This window comes from Lissotriton helveticus, chromosome 6, assembly GCF_964261635.1.
Source record: "Lissotriton helveticus chromosome 6, aLisHel1.1, whole genome shotgun sequence".
Lineage (NCBI taxonomy): Eukaryota > Metazoa > Chordata > Amphibia > Caudata > Salamandridae > Lissotriton > Lissotriton helveticus.
In genome coordinates, this window is record NC_136067.1 from 898,639,491 (window position 1) to 898,659,407 (window position 19,917).

Here is a 19,917-nt window from a genome sequence, read left to right on the forward strand (position 1 = left end):
TAAAGGCACATTTTTATAGCGCGGCTATCACTCCAAGGAGCATCTTGGCGCTGAGTACCGTAGCCAGATGGACCAGGCCGGCTGACTGCTGAAGTTCAGAAGAAGACCTGCACACTTACACTAAAGTTTTCTAAGCGGTATCCGTAAGGTTATAGATCCAGCTTTTCAGGGCTTTCCTAAACTGGCTTTCTACAGGGATTTGCCGGAGCTGTGGTGGAAGCTTGTTCCACGCCCTAGATCCCAACACAACAAGGGACTTTCCCCCCTTGGTGACCAGCTTGAAACTTGGGATCAGCAATAAATTCAGATTTGAGGACCTAAGGTTCTGTGATGGCAAATAGCGTCTAAACCCTTTTGAGAGGTATTTAGGCCCTTGCAAATGGAAGGCCTTAAATGTGATAATCAGTATTTTAAACAGGATACGCTTGTGTATTGGCAGCCAATGTAGGGCGTTGAGCGCAGCCGAGGCTGACGACTTCCTTGGCCAGCCAAGGACCAGGCGGGCGGCTGCGTGCTGGACCATCTGCAGCCTGTGGAGCACAGATTTATTCGCTCCCGCATACAGGCTATTGCAGTAATCAAGCCTTGATGTTATTAGCGCAACCGCCACCGTTTGCCTTGTTGCCAATGGGAAAAGGTAAAAAAAAATTCTAAGACCTCTAATGATGTTAAAACACGTGCCGGCCACGGTCACCGCCTGTTTAAATGACAGGGAGTCGTCAAACTTAATGCCCAGATTGCGGGCAGTGGAAATGGTGTTGGGGGAGCTTCTGCGTCTTCCGGCCACCCCTGTTTGGGTGAGAACAGATTTTGATGCCCAAACGGCAGAATTTCGGTTTTGCCCGAATTGCACTTAAGATGATTGTTCCTCATCCAATCAAATGTGGCGGCAAGGCAGTTTTTAAGATTCTCTTCAGCTCCAGGCAGTTCCCTGTCCAGCACTAGGATGAGCTGAGTATCATCAGCATATGATACTGTGCTGATCTGAAAAGATGAGATAAGTTCGATCAGGGGGACCATATACAGGTTGAAAAGTACAGGGCTCAGACTAGAGCCCTGCGGCACCCCTGTCTTCAAAACTTTCTCTTCGGAGCAGAACTCTCCTAGTACGGTAACTTGTCGCCTTTGATTGAGAACATTTTTCAGCCATGCCAATACCTCTCCTGCTATGCCTGATTTTACTAGGCGGTCAATCAATATGGAATGCGAGACCGTATCGAAAGCCGCCGATAAATCAAGTAAAATCAGGACGGCTTTCTTTCCCTGGTCAATGGCGCCCCGCAGGGTCTCCACCGTGAACAGGAGGGCAGATTCCGTCAAGTGCTTGGCCCTGAAACCTGAGTGATTGGTATGCAAAATGTCATTGTCCTCTAAAAACTTGGTAAGTTGTTTATTTACAAATGTTTCCGTCAGTTTGAATAATGCTGGAAGCAATGAAATGGGACGGAGATTCGAAAGAGTTGCCGGGTCAGCTAAAGGTTTTTTCTGTAAAGGCTTTACAGCTGCGAGTTTCCATTCCCTGGGAATCTCGGCGGAGGACAGTGAGGAATTGATGATGCCATTAATAATTGGATTCACCTCGTCAACTAAAGCTCGTAGAAGCACCGGGGGGCAAGGATCAAAAGGCGAGCCAGACTTGCTCGATAAAATGGCCTGGCAGGAATCTTCTAAACTAATAGGGCAGAACGTTTTAAAACAGACAGTCTTGATGTCCTCCCTATTCACCCCATCCGGGGAGGGAAGCACTGGTTGGGGAAAATCTTTGATGAGGTCTTGAATTTTTTGCTCAAAATAGTTAGCAATGGAATTGCAGAGTCAAAGAGGGCGGAATGTCCTGTGAGAGCACTCTGGGGTTCCTGAAACTATTTACGATCCTAAAGATCTCTTTCTGTCTATTATTAGCGGAGGAGACAGCTTCCAAAATAATGTGCTTTTTTGGAAAGTTTAATCGAAGCATGATACCGCCTCCGAGCCGCTTTATAAGTATTACGATCATCAGCCTCATAGTTTCGGCGCCACCTCCGTGCCAACACTCTAACTTCACCTAGTTCCTCCTTTAAGGAGAGCGAAAACCAAGGAGCAGATATTTTTTTAACTCCGTGTAAGTTGTCTGGGCCTATGGGATCCATGGGTCCACTAAGTTCAGGGATCCAGTCGCAGAAGCGTTTATTATCTATTAAGGTGTGGCCAGTCAATATGGGTTGGCTATCCTTAGCTCTCCCTGGAAGGTCTAGATTGGCGAGTAGCTTTTTCCAGCCCGGTTTGGCACGCCCCCCTGCTTTACCAAGGCCTTTCCCTAGAACATTGCCTTCAACCACAAGGTCAAACGGAATGAGTTTGTGGTCTGTCCATGTTTGCACGCAAGGGGGTTTAACCTTCAAAGTACCTAAGTTAGAACAAATACAGTCGAGCATATGGCCTGCTTTATGCGTAGAATCACGGGTCAACAGGGTTAGCCCGAGGACGTTGATTATGTCCATAAAACAGGCCGCCCCTGAAACAGTCGGGGAGTCAAGATGAAGGTTTAAATCACCTAACAGCGTAAAGTTGGCAAATCTAAGAGTAAGATCGCTGAGTACCTCCCCCATGCTCTCCAAGAATTCTTTAGTTTGACCAGGTGGGCGATAAACCAAAGCACCTGCGAAAGTAAAGGACTCATGAATTTGTAGACAGAAGGCCATACTTTCTGCCCCTTTTATATCTGGTAATTCATGGGTGGTGCACTTCAAGGTGTCGCGATAGATGATTGCAAGCCCCCCTCCCCCCCCCCCCAAGTTGCTCGTGCCTGTCCAGTCTTTGAATTAAATATCCTTGCGGGAGGGCCAATGAAATGTCTGGGTTACACCAGACTTTTAACCAGGTCTCTGTAATAAGGAGCCAGTCCAGATCGCCTTCTGTGATAAGGTCAAAAATGTGCAACGCGTTCTTACACATTGACCTGGCATTTATAAGCCCTCCTCGAAGGACGATAGGCCACATCTTCCCTTTAAGGGCTTGGTCGGGAGCAAACACCGCCTTACAATGCCGGCAGCAAACTAGTCCTTCCCACTTATCAGGTTTAAGGGCCTCATGACACTGAGTTGCATGTTTATTCAGGGATATTATAAAATCCTTGGTCAGACCTTGCTTCGGGGGCAGTTGAACAGCGTGCTTTACCCTCGACCCCGCCGCGGCACGGACGGGTTTTCATCGGTGCGTCCGCTGCGCGACGGCCCCATGGGAGCTTTAAATAGGAGGCTGATAAGGGTCCTAGTGTAACCACTAGACCGTCACCTCCTCCAAAATGGCCCCCGGAAGTGAGTGTGCTTCACTCCCTCTATACCACGCTACCTGGCTCCCTCCACAACAAACAGCACAAGCTGCGATGGAACAGGGAGAGAGGCGGTGCCCAAAAGCAGTAGGTTCCCCAAAATAAAAATCTTACAATAATGTGCCTGCAACATAAATTTCAAAGGTTTAAAACAGTATGCTGTGCAGAATAATAATCATTCAGACAACAGACAAAGAGGCGATTTTTTAAAAAGCAGAATTAGGCAGTTGTACCAGCCGCGGCTTCAGCAGCATGGCAGGGACTTCCGTATCAGTATTACTACTGCGCGACAAGATTCCTCGCCCTAAATAGGAGGCTGATAAGGGTCCTAGTGTAACCACTAGACCGTCACCTCCTCCAAAATGGCCCCCGGAAGTGAGTGTGCTTCACTCCCTCTATACCGCGCTACCTGGCTCACTCCACAACAAACAGCACAAGCTGCGATGGAACAGGGAGAGAGGCGGTGCCCAAAAGCAGTAGGTTCCCCAAAATAAAATTTTAAAAAAATGTGCCTGCAACATATATTTCAAAGGTTTAAAACAGTATGCTGTGCAGAATATTAATCATTCAGACAACAGACAAAGCGGCGATTTTTAAAAGCAGAATTAGGCAGTTGTACCAGCCGCGGCTTCAGCAGCGTGGCAGGGACTTCCGTGTCAGTATTACAGACAAAATAACACAAAATAACGAAGAAAAAAAAATACTCCACACAGGGTTGGAAAAATAAACAATTTTACAAGTAAAACAAGATCAAAATAACAGAAATCTAATAAATAGACCCAAGTTATGAGGTTTTCAAGATTAAATCAATATACCAATTTCTCCATGTTTAGAGGAGAAGCACAGGCACTTTAACACTGGTCAGCAATGGTAAAGTGCTCAGAGTCCTATGGCCAACAAAATGAAATCAGCAAAAACAGGAAAGAAGCAAGCAAAACATTTGGAGAAGACCACTAAGGATGACAGGACTAAAATTTACTTTCACAAACTCCCCATTTCCAGGACCAGAGATGATCTGTCATTCCCCCAGGTTTCTTGCAATACTAATTATTATGACATACAGTATAGAAACAGCATAAAACAGACTTCTGTTAGGAACATTTTTAAATACCTAATTAACCACCAGGCAGGAAAAACATTAAGAAGTCAAAAGGGCATACTAGATTGACCCCCATTATCTGGACAGAAGTAGTAGGAATATGTAGGTAGGAGTAAGGCGGAATGTAATCAGAAGACACATTGCATCATTTGGTGACCAAATGAAATACAGTACAACTTCCATCAGAGGATCGTTTACATGTGGCACAAAATGGCTATTTGTACATATTTTGAGCTTTTTTTTAATATTTCAAATAAATGCAAATGTACCTGTTGATCTAAACATGATATTATCGCTCTGGCATCCTCATCTTCAATGTTTTCCTGAGAAACAATTTCATACAGTGGTGCTTCATCTGGATATTTTTCTACGTAGGTAAACTTAACTGTTGATTGCACAGCTGCAAACAAAAATAAAAAGAAACAAAAAGAAGAGAAGCTGTGTGAAAACAGTATAGCAGCACATTCATAGTTTAACCAACACATGATAACTTTCTAATGTGTGTTGTATATTTTACATTTGTTCATCCTTTGAAGATGTGTGCTGACAGAATCTGCTGTGTCTCAGTATATTGGGTTGTAAGAGTCCTCTAGGTGAGGTGTGTACCTCATTACCTGAATGCTATTGAAACAATAGTGACTTGTACACCGTAATACTGAAATGTAATATTTTTTTCAATTTTTAATAAGCCAAGCCCCCATGCTGTGCAGTATGGCTACAATTTTGAAAACAAATACAAGCCTTTGATAGAGCTGCCCATGTTTTTTTTTTTATAAAACTGGGTCGGGGAGCAGAAGCATCGGGGTGGGGGGTGGACACTGAACTAACAAGGGGGAGGTAGAAGCAGAACAGGATACACAAATAGCATGGGGAGAGTGGAGGGGGTGTAGAAGCAGCATATGGGTTGAGTTAAAGCAACACAGAGGGTGCTGGGGAACAGATACATAGCGGAGGGCATGGATGGGAGATGAGCTTGCTTTCCATTCACCTCGGTTTGATCAGTTTCCAGGTCTCAAAAAATCCACTTCCCCACTGAGAATAGCGAATGAGTTTTTTTTCTTTTTTTTTCAAGGTCAGGCTATTTTAAGCACTTACTCATCTGTGCTGGTGAGTTAGCTTAAGCTGGATGGGACAGGTGTTTCTGTTCATTCAGAAAGTGAATGAGCAATAATAATGGCTTTAAATCTTGTTTTTGTCTTGACACATTTGCTGTCAGTTTATGAACAGCGGTGAAATGTCAGTTTGTCTTTTGACTAATTGTCGCTCATCTGTTCCTGAAAAATCGTATTTACTTTTCTTTCTCCTATTATAGTTAGTACTTTTTATCAAGTGAGTTATCTGACAATCACAACACTTAAACAGCTTATAAATGAATAGTAAGAGTATTTCAAAATATGTCAGGAATTATGAAAGGACTTATTTTCTAACACAACATTTAAACCGCGTGTAAATGAATAGTAAAAGTATTTCAAAATATATTCGGAATTATGAAAGAACTTTTTTTGTAATTCAGAAGTGTGATGCAAACAAGGATTTAAATAGGAGAAAAACAAATCTTGGTGATGTGCAAATGACAAATATTTGCAGAAACTCGATTTCCAATCAGTGTACACTATATAGTTTGAAAACCACGTCAGTGGGAAATTCTGTGGCCATTTCAATGTAAAATCTCTGATTGCAAATGACAATGTGCTGCTACTTTTTGCTTTAGTTATGCATTTATTGATAGTGACAGTTTTTAAGCATGATTTGTGAAACATTCCTGACCCCGCCCTGATGACAATGTGATTAATGAACTGAGTCAAGTCAGTGGTCATGTGTATTCTATATGTGGCTAGATTTGTATTACATATGGAGCATACATTTGTTGACCTTGTTTTTGTTGCTTTTAGGAGTCTGGGCACTTTACCACTGCTATTCAGTGCTAAAGAACATATGCTCTTTCAGTAAATTCTGTATGGATTGGTGTTTCCATGATTGGCTTATTTGAATTACTACTAAGTCCCTAGTAATGTGCACATGGGTGTTCAGGGCCTGTAAATCAACTGCTACTAGTGGGTCTACAGCACTGATTGTGCACCCACACCAGTAGCCTTTCAAAGGGGTTCTCCGACCTGCCACTGCAGGGTCTGTGCATAGTTTTTAACTGCCATGTCGACCGGGCAAGTGCACCCACTTGCCAGACCCAAATCTTCCCTTTTCTTACATGTAAGGCACCCATAAGGTAGGCCCAATGTACCCTCATGGGCAGGGTGCAGTGTATGTGAAAGGTAGGACACGTACTGGGGTGTGTGACATGACCTGATAGTGAAATACTGTGTATTTTGTTTTTCACTATTGAAAAGCTGTCTGTCCCATGGGCTTAACATGGGAGTTGCCTTGTAACATTGTACAAGCATAACTCTCCATTGGGATAAGATTGAGAAATAGAGTTTAGTATGCCTGAACTCAGAATTTAAAAGTACATCTTTTAGGTGAGATGATTTTTATGTTGTGGGTTTGAGAATGCCCTATTTAGAAAAGTGGTCATTTTCTTGCTTAAGGATCCTGTGTGCCTCTGCCTTTTGTGTATACCCTGTCTGGGTTCAGAGTGACAGGAGCCAGGGATGTGCATTCACGCTAGACAGACATAAGGGAGTGTTGAGGTGTGCATTGCCTTTCCTGGGTGACTCATAGCCAGACCTAATAGACCTGGCTGCATTTAGAGTAGTGGAAGGAGTTGTTGCTTGCACCGAATCGACTGTGGCTGCTTCTCACAAAGCTGTCTCCACCACTTGTGGTGAACCTGTGAGAACATAGGGGCCGGCACTGGAGAGAGGTGTTACCTACCTCCTGCAGGAAGCTACATCGATGTTACCTGAAAAGGCGAGCTTCAGACGTGAAGTTGCCTTTGCACAGCAAATGGGGAACACTTGGGAGAGAGGCAGCTCCATTGCTTAGGCAGACTAGCTGTAGCCTCCTTGGAAACCACACCTCTGGGATGGGTAAGAGACCTATAGAGAATACAGAGAGAAGGGTTTGGCCATCTTGGGAGTGGGCAGAATAGTGCATCCTGGGATAGCCAGGTACCATACTTCGCATAAAGTGTTCAAGACTGAGGGATCCTGGTATCCCATTGGCCACCAACTGCATCCTTCCCTAAGGGCCTTTTGTGGACATAAATAGGGCACCCCTGGCATCCAGAACTCTGATCTTATCTGGACTGGAAATAGGCCCAAAGGAGGGCTGTCCTGCTGCACCGTGGAACCACCTAAGAGATGCTGCAGCTGTGTGAAGTTCACCTGCCGAACCTGCCATCTAGCAAAGGAAAGGGACTGTGCCTGCTGTGTGCCGCTCAAGGAGAAGTCATCTCTAGAGCCCTGCCAAGAGACCTGCTTCAAATACAAGTAAACACAGACTGAAATAAAAAAAACTGAAAACAAAAGCAACAAGCATTTGCAATGCAATAGGTCTCGCATTACTAAAAGTTGGAGCTATTGGCGTTCCATTATTATTTGCAACACCAATATCTCCAACTTTTAGTAAATGTGAGACCTATTGCATTGCAAATGCTTTTTTTTGTGCCGAAAGCAGTGCTGTAAATGACCCGGTACTGTCTGGTAATGAGTACTGGCACTTTTTAATTTTGCAAGGGAACGAACCGGAACTTCTCAAGAGAAATGCAATACCTTTAATTGGAGAGTACCAACACTTCTCAGAAACAAGTAGGTACTCTGGTGCACAGTGCCTACACTTCTATCTTTCCATTTCAACCAGTGGCCGAAAGTAAGGCAAGGCTCTCAAACACTTCTTCAGATATTCGAGGACAAGAGATAGTATATTAATTCACCTTATTCTCTAACATTTGGGAGTGTTTATTTTCACACCTGCCAAGTTACAGGTGAAGTATAGAAATACAAGCCCTTATGTGGCCATAGCAGAATGGGTGAACTTACGTGAGAACAGCTGCAGTTTCTGTGGTGGCTGCTCTTGGTATAGCAGAGTGCACTTAAGACCCTATGTTCTTGTACTTTTAAGCTGCATTTTACGCAGGAGAGATGTATTTGTTCCTCCAAAAGCCACATTTACCCAAATGCACAGTTTAAATGCTAGGGTCCTTGCACTGTTCTATTGTCATTTTGAGCAATTTTATAAGGCTGGTGTATTCTTCTGCCGCTGGCGAGAAACAAGCAGACCTGCTGGGAGGCATGATAGACTCACCACAGCTTACGTCACGCAGACGGGACATGTAAACTCCTCCGTATTTAAAGTTCATACGACTGCATGACTCTGGTTAATTAAAGGAGAGTATTGAAAAGCAGCACACGAACCACCAGTACCCACAGTAATGAATGAAGACACTGATTTGCTAGGCTGATAATTCTCGCCGATGGTAACAGCAACAGTTTAATATGAAAAGAATAATAACGAGTGTGAGCTATTGGCATTGTGGGAAATAAATAGAAGAGGCGAAGAGATGAGAAAAACTGAAATGAAGACGACGGACAGCCAAAGAAGGAAGAGGGCATGAAAGAGCAATAACTCGAGGAAGACTAAATACACAGACGCGAGAGGAGTGTATCAAACAGAAAAGTTATAAACGAGGGAAGAAGAAATCTAAGACAAATAATGAAATTAGGGAGAATTGAAGAGCATAGAAAAGGGAGAGGACAGGACATAAAAAGAAAACAATGAAGAAGAAATAGGTGGAAGCAAAATAAAGTAAACGAAATAGTAGAGAAAGCGTGACAATAAAGGCAAAGAATAGAAAGTAAAATAAGCAAAAAAGGGCAGGATAAATACAAGAGAAGAAAAAAGAGAAAATAAAATAAACAGAAGACAGGAGAAAAAAGGCCACCAAATACAAGAAACACAAAGGATGAAAGCGTAAACACGCAGTGGGACGATGAATGTACGGAGAGAGAGGGACAGAGAGGAGGAAAGGTGGGAGGGAACACGGCCTGGAGGAAACTGGCTGGGGAGGGGGAGGAGAAATCTGAGTGAACAGATGGCCGTGAAGCAGGGGGCGGGGCGGGGCAGGACTGTCGAGTCATGGCCTGCGGCCGTGAAAAAGTGATGTGATTAATTAGGGGAGGAGAACTTTGCAGAGGCCGGCCGAGCGCACGCTGGGAAAGCCTGTGGGAGGGCAGCTGATGCCTTTGATGTGGGGAGGGAAAAGCGCGTGCTTGTGTGGTCACGTGGTCACGTGACTGACTCGGACTCACATGCACTGTGAAGAAACAGGAACAGATGGCCATGAAAGTGTATGGGCCAAATGCGCGTGCCGCGCGTGCCTGTACGTGCACTTGAAGAAAACGCCACAGAGAAAAGCGGTGGTTTGACTATCCGATGGAGCACATGAATTCTCCCCCATTTCGCAATGGAAAAGGACGAGACCTAAAAACTGCATGAAGTCAGATGCCCTAACTATAATTAAGCAATATTATCAGGGGGGGGGGGGGGGGGGAAACAATCCCAGGTACTGACTGACCCAGATGGAAACAGAAGATCCTGAGTCGAGGTCAGGGGGGTCTACACCATTGCGGTCAATATTTAATAGGAAGTGTTTTCCCCCCTTTAATAATATTGCTATGGTAAAAAAGGCCCTTAAAATGTTGGGGGGGAATTTCATAAAATTGTTTCTTAGATGCTTTTTAGATACAGCTCTGGCACTTTTGGTCTACTGAAACGCATAGTAATAAATGCCTGGTTCAAGAGTCACAAAAAGGAATAGGAATAAAATGTAATACCAGATTTTTGTCCGAATATAAATCTTTTGTTGGCGATATTAAACCAATTTTAAGATTTGTAGTGAGTTCTAATGTGATTGTAATAGTTGGGATCTGATGAACTATGTTTGAGAGATTTATTTCTGATGTGAGTTTCTGACAGGTGTTACAGAAGGTGATCCATGCTAAAATTATAAAACATTTCAATAAATTCACAAACATCTCCCCCTGCCATTTGGGGAAAAAGTCACATGACAAGTACAAAATGTACTTCCAACGGCAACAGCAGTCTGTACGTCAATTCTGCAGTGATCTACTTCAGTTCAAACAAAGAATTCTAATGAACAGCTACTGGGTTAATATTCTGAATTCATGTCAAATTATGGTTAGTACTCTAGAAAGCTAAAAAAAGAAAACATTTTCAATAAATTCTGAAATATCTTCCTCATCCTTGACAGATGAACAGGCTGGCATGCTGAGTTAAATATGGACTTCTAACATGGTCAGCAACGGTCTGTTAGTTGACTCCCAAGTGATCTACTGTACCTTCACCACAAAGGACAGCTACATTCCTAACCTTATGTATTAAACACCAAAGTGAGGCAGTTCTGAATGGCAAGTTGTTTTAATAAAAGCTGTAGAATTTAAATCTACTCCCATGGAGCAGAATGAGGCAAATATACATTAGGGTGTTAATGCCAATATGAAACCAGCTAATTAAAAAAAATGTCAGAGGTGGTTTAGGTTTTTAGTCATTTGAGTCATAATATAGTATAAAGATATAAAAAATAGTAAAAGGAAGAGATCCCGTGTCCACATGTTTACTCGGGATACCCATGTTCTCTGTTGCTTAATGCCACCCAAATTTTAAAATGGTAACTATTTGGTACACAATTAACAATTTTTTGTCTTCCACTTAGCAATTTATTTTTACTATTTCTCACTTTTTCGTATCAGTAATTAGATCTTCCTGGATGAATTGAACTGGCTTTAAATTGACATTCATTGTGAATTTAATATAAGGAAACAATAAAACATGTTAAAAAAAGTTAATTTATTGTTTATAATTGGTCTTTCTAGATAACCTATAAACTTATACATTCAAAGATAACAAACATTTTAAATATTTAACACTGTATATCAGACATTTATTTGAAACCTTAGTAAAATCTGCCATAACTATTCAATTTTCACTGACTGGGGACAATTGGAGTATACGGTACTAACACTTGGAATAGTCTGAATCACAAAGGTAAACTTACACTTTTATGCAAGTTCCAAACTCTTTACAACTGTGGAATCCCCGCACATAAAAATATAGTCTTTGTGTGTGCGGAGAATCCGCAGTCGTAAAGAACCTAGTAGTAAAATATTTTTGTGAATAGCAAACAATCCTAAGCTTACAAAAAATGGTAGGTTTACCTTTATGAATGTGGCCTGTAAAGGAATATTTTCAGGGTCTCATTTATTTGAGGAACTTGTACTATGGAAGATATGAAATATTTTCATGTACATATTCAGCCTTCTGGACAGTAGAGTAAAAGATCTTAAAGCAGCGTATGCAAGAAGCATGCCTTCCAGTGCAGACACATTCTGTGAGATAGAGAAAGAGTCTAGTTCTTTACTAGAACAGCCTGTGATCTTCATAGGCAGCTGTTACCAGCAAAGGCATGGGGATATTTAGGTTGATTCTGTAGGGACCCTTGTCTCAGGTACTAGCTATGAATCTCCTGGAAATCGAGAGGCTAACAGCTGATCAAAATGCAGCATTTGTGGTAGTGTACAATTGTCCGATGAAAAATAATGTAACAATTGTAGTTGTACTTAAGGAGTGTAAGTATTACTGACACAGTACAGCTGTAAATTAAACACTCCGCCTAATGACAATTTTCCTCAGAAAATGTGGGGTGAAAGTACACATGGACAAGAAGCCTAACTCTTCCAATAGTAATGCTCAACTTAATCACCAATCACACATAAAAAGGAGTTTTCCTCCCAGATTATATAACTTTTTTTTTAGATTATGATGCCCCTTCCTTGGAGGCTGACATATGAGGAACATCAGCAATGTTAGACTACAGGCCTTGAAAAATCTACTTGCTGACTCACTATGGCGAGTCAGATTTTATCAGGGATAGCTATTGTTAAGGCCATTTTCTATGATAGTGAGTCTAACAATAATTTAGATTAAAATGAACACCCTTGGTTTATTCTAGACTGTATTGTGATCTAGGGTACTCATTTGCCTTCTTGGTTGTACTAAAACATTTCATGAAAACGTTTAAGGTGATACAACTCTAATCTATGGTGTTTAGAGTAGAGTAAAAAAATAAGCATATCACATTTCATACATACAGTCAACTTACTTTCGTCATCTTCCCCTGGATCAGATGTCACAGTGATTGTGAAACTTACTGGGGTATCTGAAAGCACTAAAAATAAAGACATCAAAAGAATAAGAAATAAATGCAAAGAAACTGAAGAAAGAAATATTTATCAGCTATGTTAACCTATGTACTCCAAGCTTGCACAAGCACTTCAGTCGAAAAACAACTACAAATAGGTTAAGTAGCTACACCAGCAGTCACCCAACACATAAGAAAGGCAGTAAACAGACCATGCTGACTGGTCCATTGAGACTCCGGTGACTGGACTACAATTCCACAGCTAATTAGCGTTAGACAACACCCATTGTGATGCACCCCACAGAGATAGCCCAAACATATACCATCATCACGCAGAGTAGAGTGCCAGGTCGCATGGATACAATGTGCAGGAAAAACTCCACAAACATTGCACACAACACGTACTCATAGGGCAATGGCAAGTCCGTAAACATCCCCTAAACTTGAAGACAGCCTTTGACTCGTTGGCATATCAAGGAACTTAGAACAGAAAACCACCACCACAAAAAAACGAAGTGCTTAAGGCAGCTCAACCACTGTACTGCTGATTGGCCTAACTATCCTACTGCTCTTAAAGCCTGCACAAAAGCAGTCAGAGGCACCGCTCTGCCTTTTGCTGTACTAAAAATGAATCAGACAATAATTATACTAGAGAAATAGTTAATACTGTACAAGATCTTATTCGCAATTTTTTAGGCAATTCTGCCCAATTCTCTCGAATTTCTTTTATTACAAAATTTCAAAAAATTATGTCTAATTTCACCAACTCTTCCACTGTATTCTTTCTTGATATTCTGCCCTCCTCTCCTTGTCCTCTAAATTCTGTTCCAAGTCCCGTTGCCTTAATAGTTGATTTTTTCATTTCCCTTTCACTTAATGATACTGTTCCTAATATTTTGTCTAGTCTTTAATTGTCTCTTACTTTTCACAGACTGTTTAGTCATGCTACATGTCAGTGCGAAGTTATGATTTCCTCTTGACCCTTTCCCTCCATCTCCTATTACAAAAATTGCCACAACTGTCCTTCCTAGTCCCACTCAGATTTTTTAAACCCTTCTACTTACTGCCACTGTTCCATCCATCTGGAAATCAGCTCTCATGGTGCCCCTCTTTATAAAATCAACTGCACACTCTTAGGCTCCCTCGACTGGCCTGTCTCGTTTATTAGGGCTCGCCTGCTGATGCGCTTCAGCGCATAGCTGGCGAAGCTCTATAGGGGCTTATCCAGTGTTTATCCACCACTGGCGATTCCACTGGCGATTCCTTCAAGTGCATGTGCTTTTTAGGTCATTGCGCTTGCGCAAGCCCTAAAAAGCGCGTGCACAATGCCACCAGCCGCCTGCCTGCCTGCCTCGCATTACCACATCAAAGGCAGCCCTCCGAGCGCATTTCTCACCCCCTAATTATTCACGGCCGGCCGGCAGGCACATCAAAGGCTGCTGCTGCCGTGACTCGCATTTCTCCTCCCTCCTCCCCTATCACTGCCCAGGCCGGCCGTACTTTCTCTTTACAAGGGCGCCCATTCCTGAATCACTTGAAATCTCTCCACATTATTTGCATTTTGTTAATTAAAAAAATTAACTACAACACAGCGTTGCACATTTTTCTCGACTTCGGAAGGATGAGTCCCAATCTCATTTGTACAAAGTGTTGTAATGGGATTATTGGAGAGTTAGAGAAACGTGCTCACAAGTTACATTTTTATGCAAATCATCTGAGTAAATAAACAATAGCATGGTGCCGTTTGCGTCCTTGACTTGATCTGGTTTTTATTTTTATTTTGCTATTATTCTCACAAAGGCTAAGAAGGTCTGCCTACTTTAGTATTAAGTGCTATACGTCGCATAAGCAACAGCTAACCATTCACTCACCCACGCAACGCCACTCACCCACGCAACGCCACTCACCCACGCAACGCCACTCACCCACGCAACGCCACTCACACACGCAACGCCACTCACACACGCAACGCCACTCACACACGCAACGCCACTCACACACGCAACGCCACACACACACGCAACGCCACACACACACGCAACGCCACACACACACGCAACGCCACACACACACGCAACGCCACACACACACGCAACGCCACTCACACACGCAACGCCACTCACACATGCAACGCCACTCACACATGCAACGCCACTCAACCACGCAACGCCACTCACACACGCAACGCCACTCAACCACGCAACGCCACTCACCCACGCAACGCCACTCAGCCACGCAACGCCACTCAGCCACGCAACGCCACTCAGCCACGCAACGCCACTCAGCCACGCAACGCCACTCAGCCACGCAACGCCACTCACACACGCAACGCCACTCACACACGCAACGCCACACACACACGCAATGCCACACACGCAACGCCACACACACACGCAACGCCACACACGCAACGCCACACACGCAACGCCACACACACGCAACGCCACACACACATGCAACGCCACTCACACATGCAACGCCACTCACACACGCAACGCCACACACACACGCAACGCCACACACACACGCAACGCCACTCACACACGCAACGCCACTCAACCACGCAACGCCACTCACACACGCAACGCCACTCAACCACGCAACGCCACTCACACACGCAACGCCACTCAACCACGCAACGCCACTCACCCACGCAACGCCACTCAGCCACGCAACGCCACTCAGCCACGCAACGCCACTCAGCCACGCAACGCCACTCAGCCACGCAACGCCACTCAGCCACGCAACGCCACTCAGCCACGCAACGCCACTCAGCCACGCAACGCCACTCACACACGCAACGCCACTCACACACGCAACGCCACACACACACGCAATGCCACACACGCAACGCCACACACACACGCAACGCCACACACGCAACGCCACACACACGCAACGCCACACACACATGCAACGCCACTCACACATGCAACGCCACTCACACACGCAACGCCACACACACACGCAACGCCACACACACACGCAACGCCACACACACACGCAACGCCACTCACACACGCAACGCCACTCACACACGCAACGCCACTCAACCACGCAACGCCACTCACACACGCAACGCCACTCAACCACGCAACGCCACTCACCCACGCAACGCCACTCACCCACGCAACGCCACTCACCCACGCAACGCCACTCAGCCACGCAACGCCACTCACCCACGCAACGCCACTCACCCACGCAACGCCACTCACCCACGCAACGCCACTCACACACGCAACGCCACACACACACGCAACGCCACTCACACACGCAACGCCACACACGCAACGCCACACACACACGCAACGCCACACACGCAACGCCACACACACGCAACGCCACACACACATGCAACGCCACACACACATGCAACGCCACTCACACACGCAACGCCACTCAACCACGCAACGCCACTCACCCACGCAACGCCACTCACCCACGCAACGCCACTCACCCACGCAACGCCACTCACCCACGCAACGCCACTCAGCCACGCAACGCCACTCAGCCACGCAACGCCACTCAGCCACGCAACGCCACTCAGCCACGCAACGCCACTCAGCCACGCAACGCCACTCAGCCACGCAACGCCACTCAGCCACGCAACGCCACTCAGCCACGCAACGCCACTCAGCCACGCAACGCCACTCAGCCACGCAACGCCACTCAGCCACGCAACGCCACTCACACACGCAACGCCACTCACACACGCAACGCCACCACGCAACGCCACTCAGCCACGCAACGCCACTCAGCCACGCAACGCCACTCAGCCACGCAACGCCACTCAGCCACGCAACGCCACTCAGCCACGCAACGCCACACACACACGCAACGCCACCACGCAACGCCACTCAGCCACGCAACGCCACACACACACGCAACGCCACACACACACGCAACGCCACACACACGCAACGCCACACACACGCAACGCCACACACACGCAACGCCACACACACACGCAACGCCACACACACACGCAACGCCACACACACACGCAACGCCACACACACACACGCAACGCCACACACACACACGCAACGCCACTCACACACGCAACGCCACTCACACACGCAACGCCACTCACACACGCAACGCCACTCACCCACGCAACGCCACTCACCCACGCAACGCCACTCACCCACGCAACGCCACTCACCCACGCAACGCCACTCACCCACGCAACGCCACTCAGCCACGCAACGCCACTCAGCCACGCAACGCCACTCAGCCACGCAACGCCACTCAGCCACGCAACGCCACTCAGCCACGCAACGCCACTCAGCCACGCAACGCCACTCAGCCACGCAACGCCACTCAGCCACGCAACGCCACTCAGCCACGCAACGCCACTCAGCCACGCAACGCCACTCAGCCACGCAACGCCACTCACACACGCAACGCCACTCACACACGCAACGCCACCACGCAACGCCACTCAGCCACGCAACGCCACTCAGCCACGCAACGCCACTCAGCCACGCAACGCCACTCAGCCACGCAACGCCACTCAGCCACGCAACGCCACACACACACGCAACGCCACCACGCAACGCCACTCAGCCACGCAACGCCACACACACACGCAACGCCACACACACACGCAACGCCACACACACGCAACGCCACACACACGCAACGCCACACACACGCAACGCCACACACACACGCAACGCCACACACACACGCAACGCCACACACACACGCAACGCCACACACACACACGCAACGCCACACACACACACGCAACGCCACTCACACACGCAACGCCACTCACACACGCAACGCCACTCACACACGCAACGCCACTCACACACGCAACGCCACTCACACACGCAACGCCACTCACCCACGCAACGCCACTCACCCACGCAACGCCACTCACCCACGCAACGCCACTCACCCACGCAACGCCACTCACCCACGCAACGCCACTCACCCACGCAACGCCACTCACCCACGCAACGCCACTCACCCACGCAACGCCACTCACCCACGCAACGCCACTCACCCACGCAACGCCACTCACCCACGCAACGCCACTCACCCACGCAACGCCACTCACCCACGCAACGCCACACACACATGCAACGCCACTCACACATGCAACGCCACTCACACATGCAACGCCACTCACACATGCAACGCCACACACGCAACGCCACTCACCCACGCAACGCCACACACACACGCAACGCCACACACACATGCAACGCCACTCACACATGCAACGCCACACACGCAACGCCACTCACCCACGCAACGCCACTCACCCACGCAACGCCACTCACCCACGCAACGCCACTCACCCACGCAACGCCACTCATCCACGCAACGCCACTCATCCACGCAACGCCACTCATCCATTTGCAAAACGAAAAATGTGAAACTCTTCTATTGCGAGACCTATTGCATTTTCAATGCTTGTTGCTTATGCTTCCAAGCTTCGAGAAAAACATACCAATGGACACCTCTCTTATCTTGCATATCACTCCATCTTGGATACTTCCCAATCCAATTTCTGTCATCACAATACTACAATGGCCCTACTTGAGGTATCCAGCAATCTGCATATGATCCTGGATGAGGGCAGCAATGCAACACTGATCATACTGGATCAAGCCATGCATCTAATCTGGTGCCCTATTCTTTGGTGACTCACTGCCTTCATCAAAATTGGAATCCATGGACCTATCTTGGCTGGTTCTCATCATCCTAATTAGTCGTATGAGGCCATGTATCTCGCACCTTTTTCTTTCAAATTCAAGCGTCTTTTATGTGACATGGCTGCTCACCTTTAAGACCTCCGCTATTTAATATCTACATCACGTATTTGTCTTTTAAATATCTACATCGTCCCTTTGGCACATCTAATTAAATCTTTCAAACTTCAGTTTACGTCCTATGCAGATTATAATCAGTTACTTCGTGGACTCAACAATCACTACCAACCAGCACTGATTGTTTTAGGCTTTGCCTTCCTAGCATTGCTACTTGGATGGACACCAACTGGATTGAACATAATTTGGATAAATCCAAAGTCCAGCGGTTTGGTGGCACACCCTTCATCTTGTATTCCAACTGGTGGCCATCTGAAATTGGTCCTATTCCTTAATCTACAGTTTGCAATTTTAGTTTTCGCATCAATTCTTTTCTCTCCTTTTTTTACATGCATCTCACTTATTTGATGCTTACTCCCACTAATTGCGACTCCTCAGAAAAATCCTTCTCTTTCTTCTTGTGATCCTGAAAAAAACATAACCAAGGAAGTAATGTTTTCCTAACTCGATTACAGGAAATCATTCTTTTGGGGCCTTCCATTGTACTTTAAAGTGCAATTTCCACTTGTTCAAAATACTGCAGTTCACTTCCAATTCTATCTATCTTGGCATTCTTTGGTTTCAGACACTTTGACTAGATTGCAGTGGCTACTGATTGAAAAACGTTCCTTGTTCAAAGTGATCTGTTGCATGTAACCATGCAATTCATGGTACTGATCCCCACCCTATCTTTTGCGGTCATCTTCGTCTGTCCTTGAAAAAATCCCATCTATTCTTGTAAGTGCCAGGGTATCCTTTTGGACAATCGTGCACTCTATAAAACTTCTTCAGCATGATCCCACCACAGAACACCCACTTCAGTCAACAAACAAACAACCGCAGACAAACTCTGCACCAAAGCCCTAACAGACAAAGTAGTTACATACACTATATAAAAAATAAATATAACAACATACCATTGCTTTGACATTCTGAAAGGCTGTAAGGAACATTTATAGGATCCAAAACATTATGTGATGTATTAGTTCTTTAGATTGCATTAGTGATCGAGAAGCAAATATTTTATATAAGATTTACCATATCACCTACCAATTCCGTTTGTTAATTGGAACTTTAGGCGGAGCTTTTACAACAACAAAACCACAGACACCAAGGAGTTGTGCTTAAGGAGTGTTCATATTATAGACACAGTAGGGTTGTAAATAAAATGAGGAGTTTAATGACAATTTTCCTATGGAAAAGAGAACTGTGGAGGAAAGTAGACGTGGACAAGAAGCATAACCCTTCCAATACTAATGCTCAAGTACAGGTTCCTGTGGATACTTATCAACTTAATAATGAAATCATACCTCATAAGGACCACCCCCCCCCCACCCCCCACACCAGATCCAGTGACTTCTTATATGCTGTCCCTTCCTAAAAAGCTGACATGGCAGGAACTTCAGCAATGTTAGACTACAAGTCTTGAAAAATGTACTCGCCCACTAGCTATGGTGAGTCATATTTTATCAGAGAAAGCTATTTTCAGGGCCTATTCATCCATTCTGGCAACAGATTGAGCTGGCAAAATACAGGTGTCCAGTTCATTCAGAAAGTGAACAACTAATAA

The 19,917-nt window shown here is 45.7% G+C and overlaps 1 protein-coding gene across 1 annotated transcript in view; it reads right to left on the reverse strand.

The window, feature by feature from the left end:
- The window catches only part of RWDD1 (RWD domain containing 1), a 130,977-nt gene that overhangs the window by 104,181 nt on the left and 6,879 nt on the right, over positions 1-19,917 (reverse strand). The window contains exons 2-3 of the mRNA XM_078648532.1: positions 12,484-12,549; positions 4,679-4,809 (exon numbers count right to left, since the gene is read on the reverse strand). Coding sequence (XP_078504658.1) covers positions 4,679-4,809; positions 12,484-12,549 — 197 coding nt within the window. The remainder of the gene's footprint in view (positions 1-4,678; positions 4,810-12,483; positions 12,550-19,917) is intronic.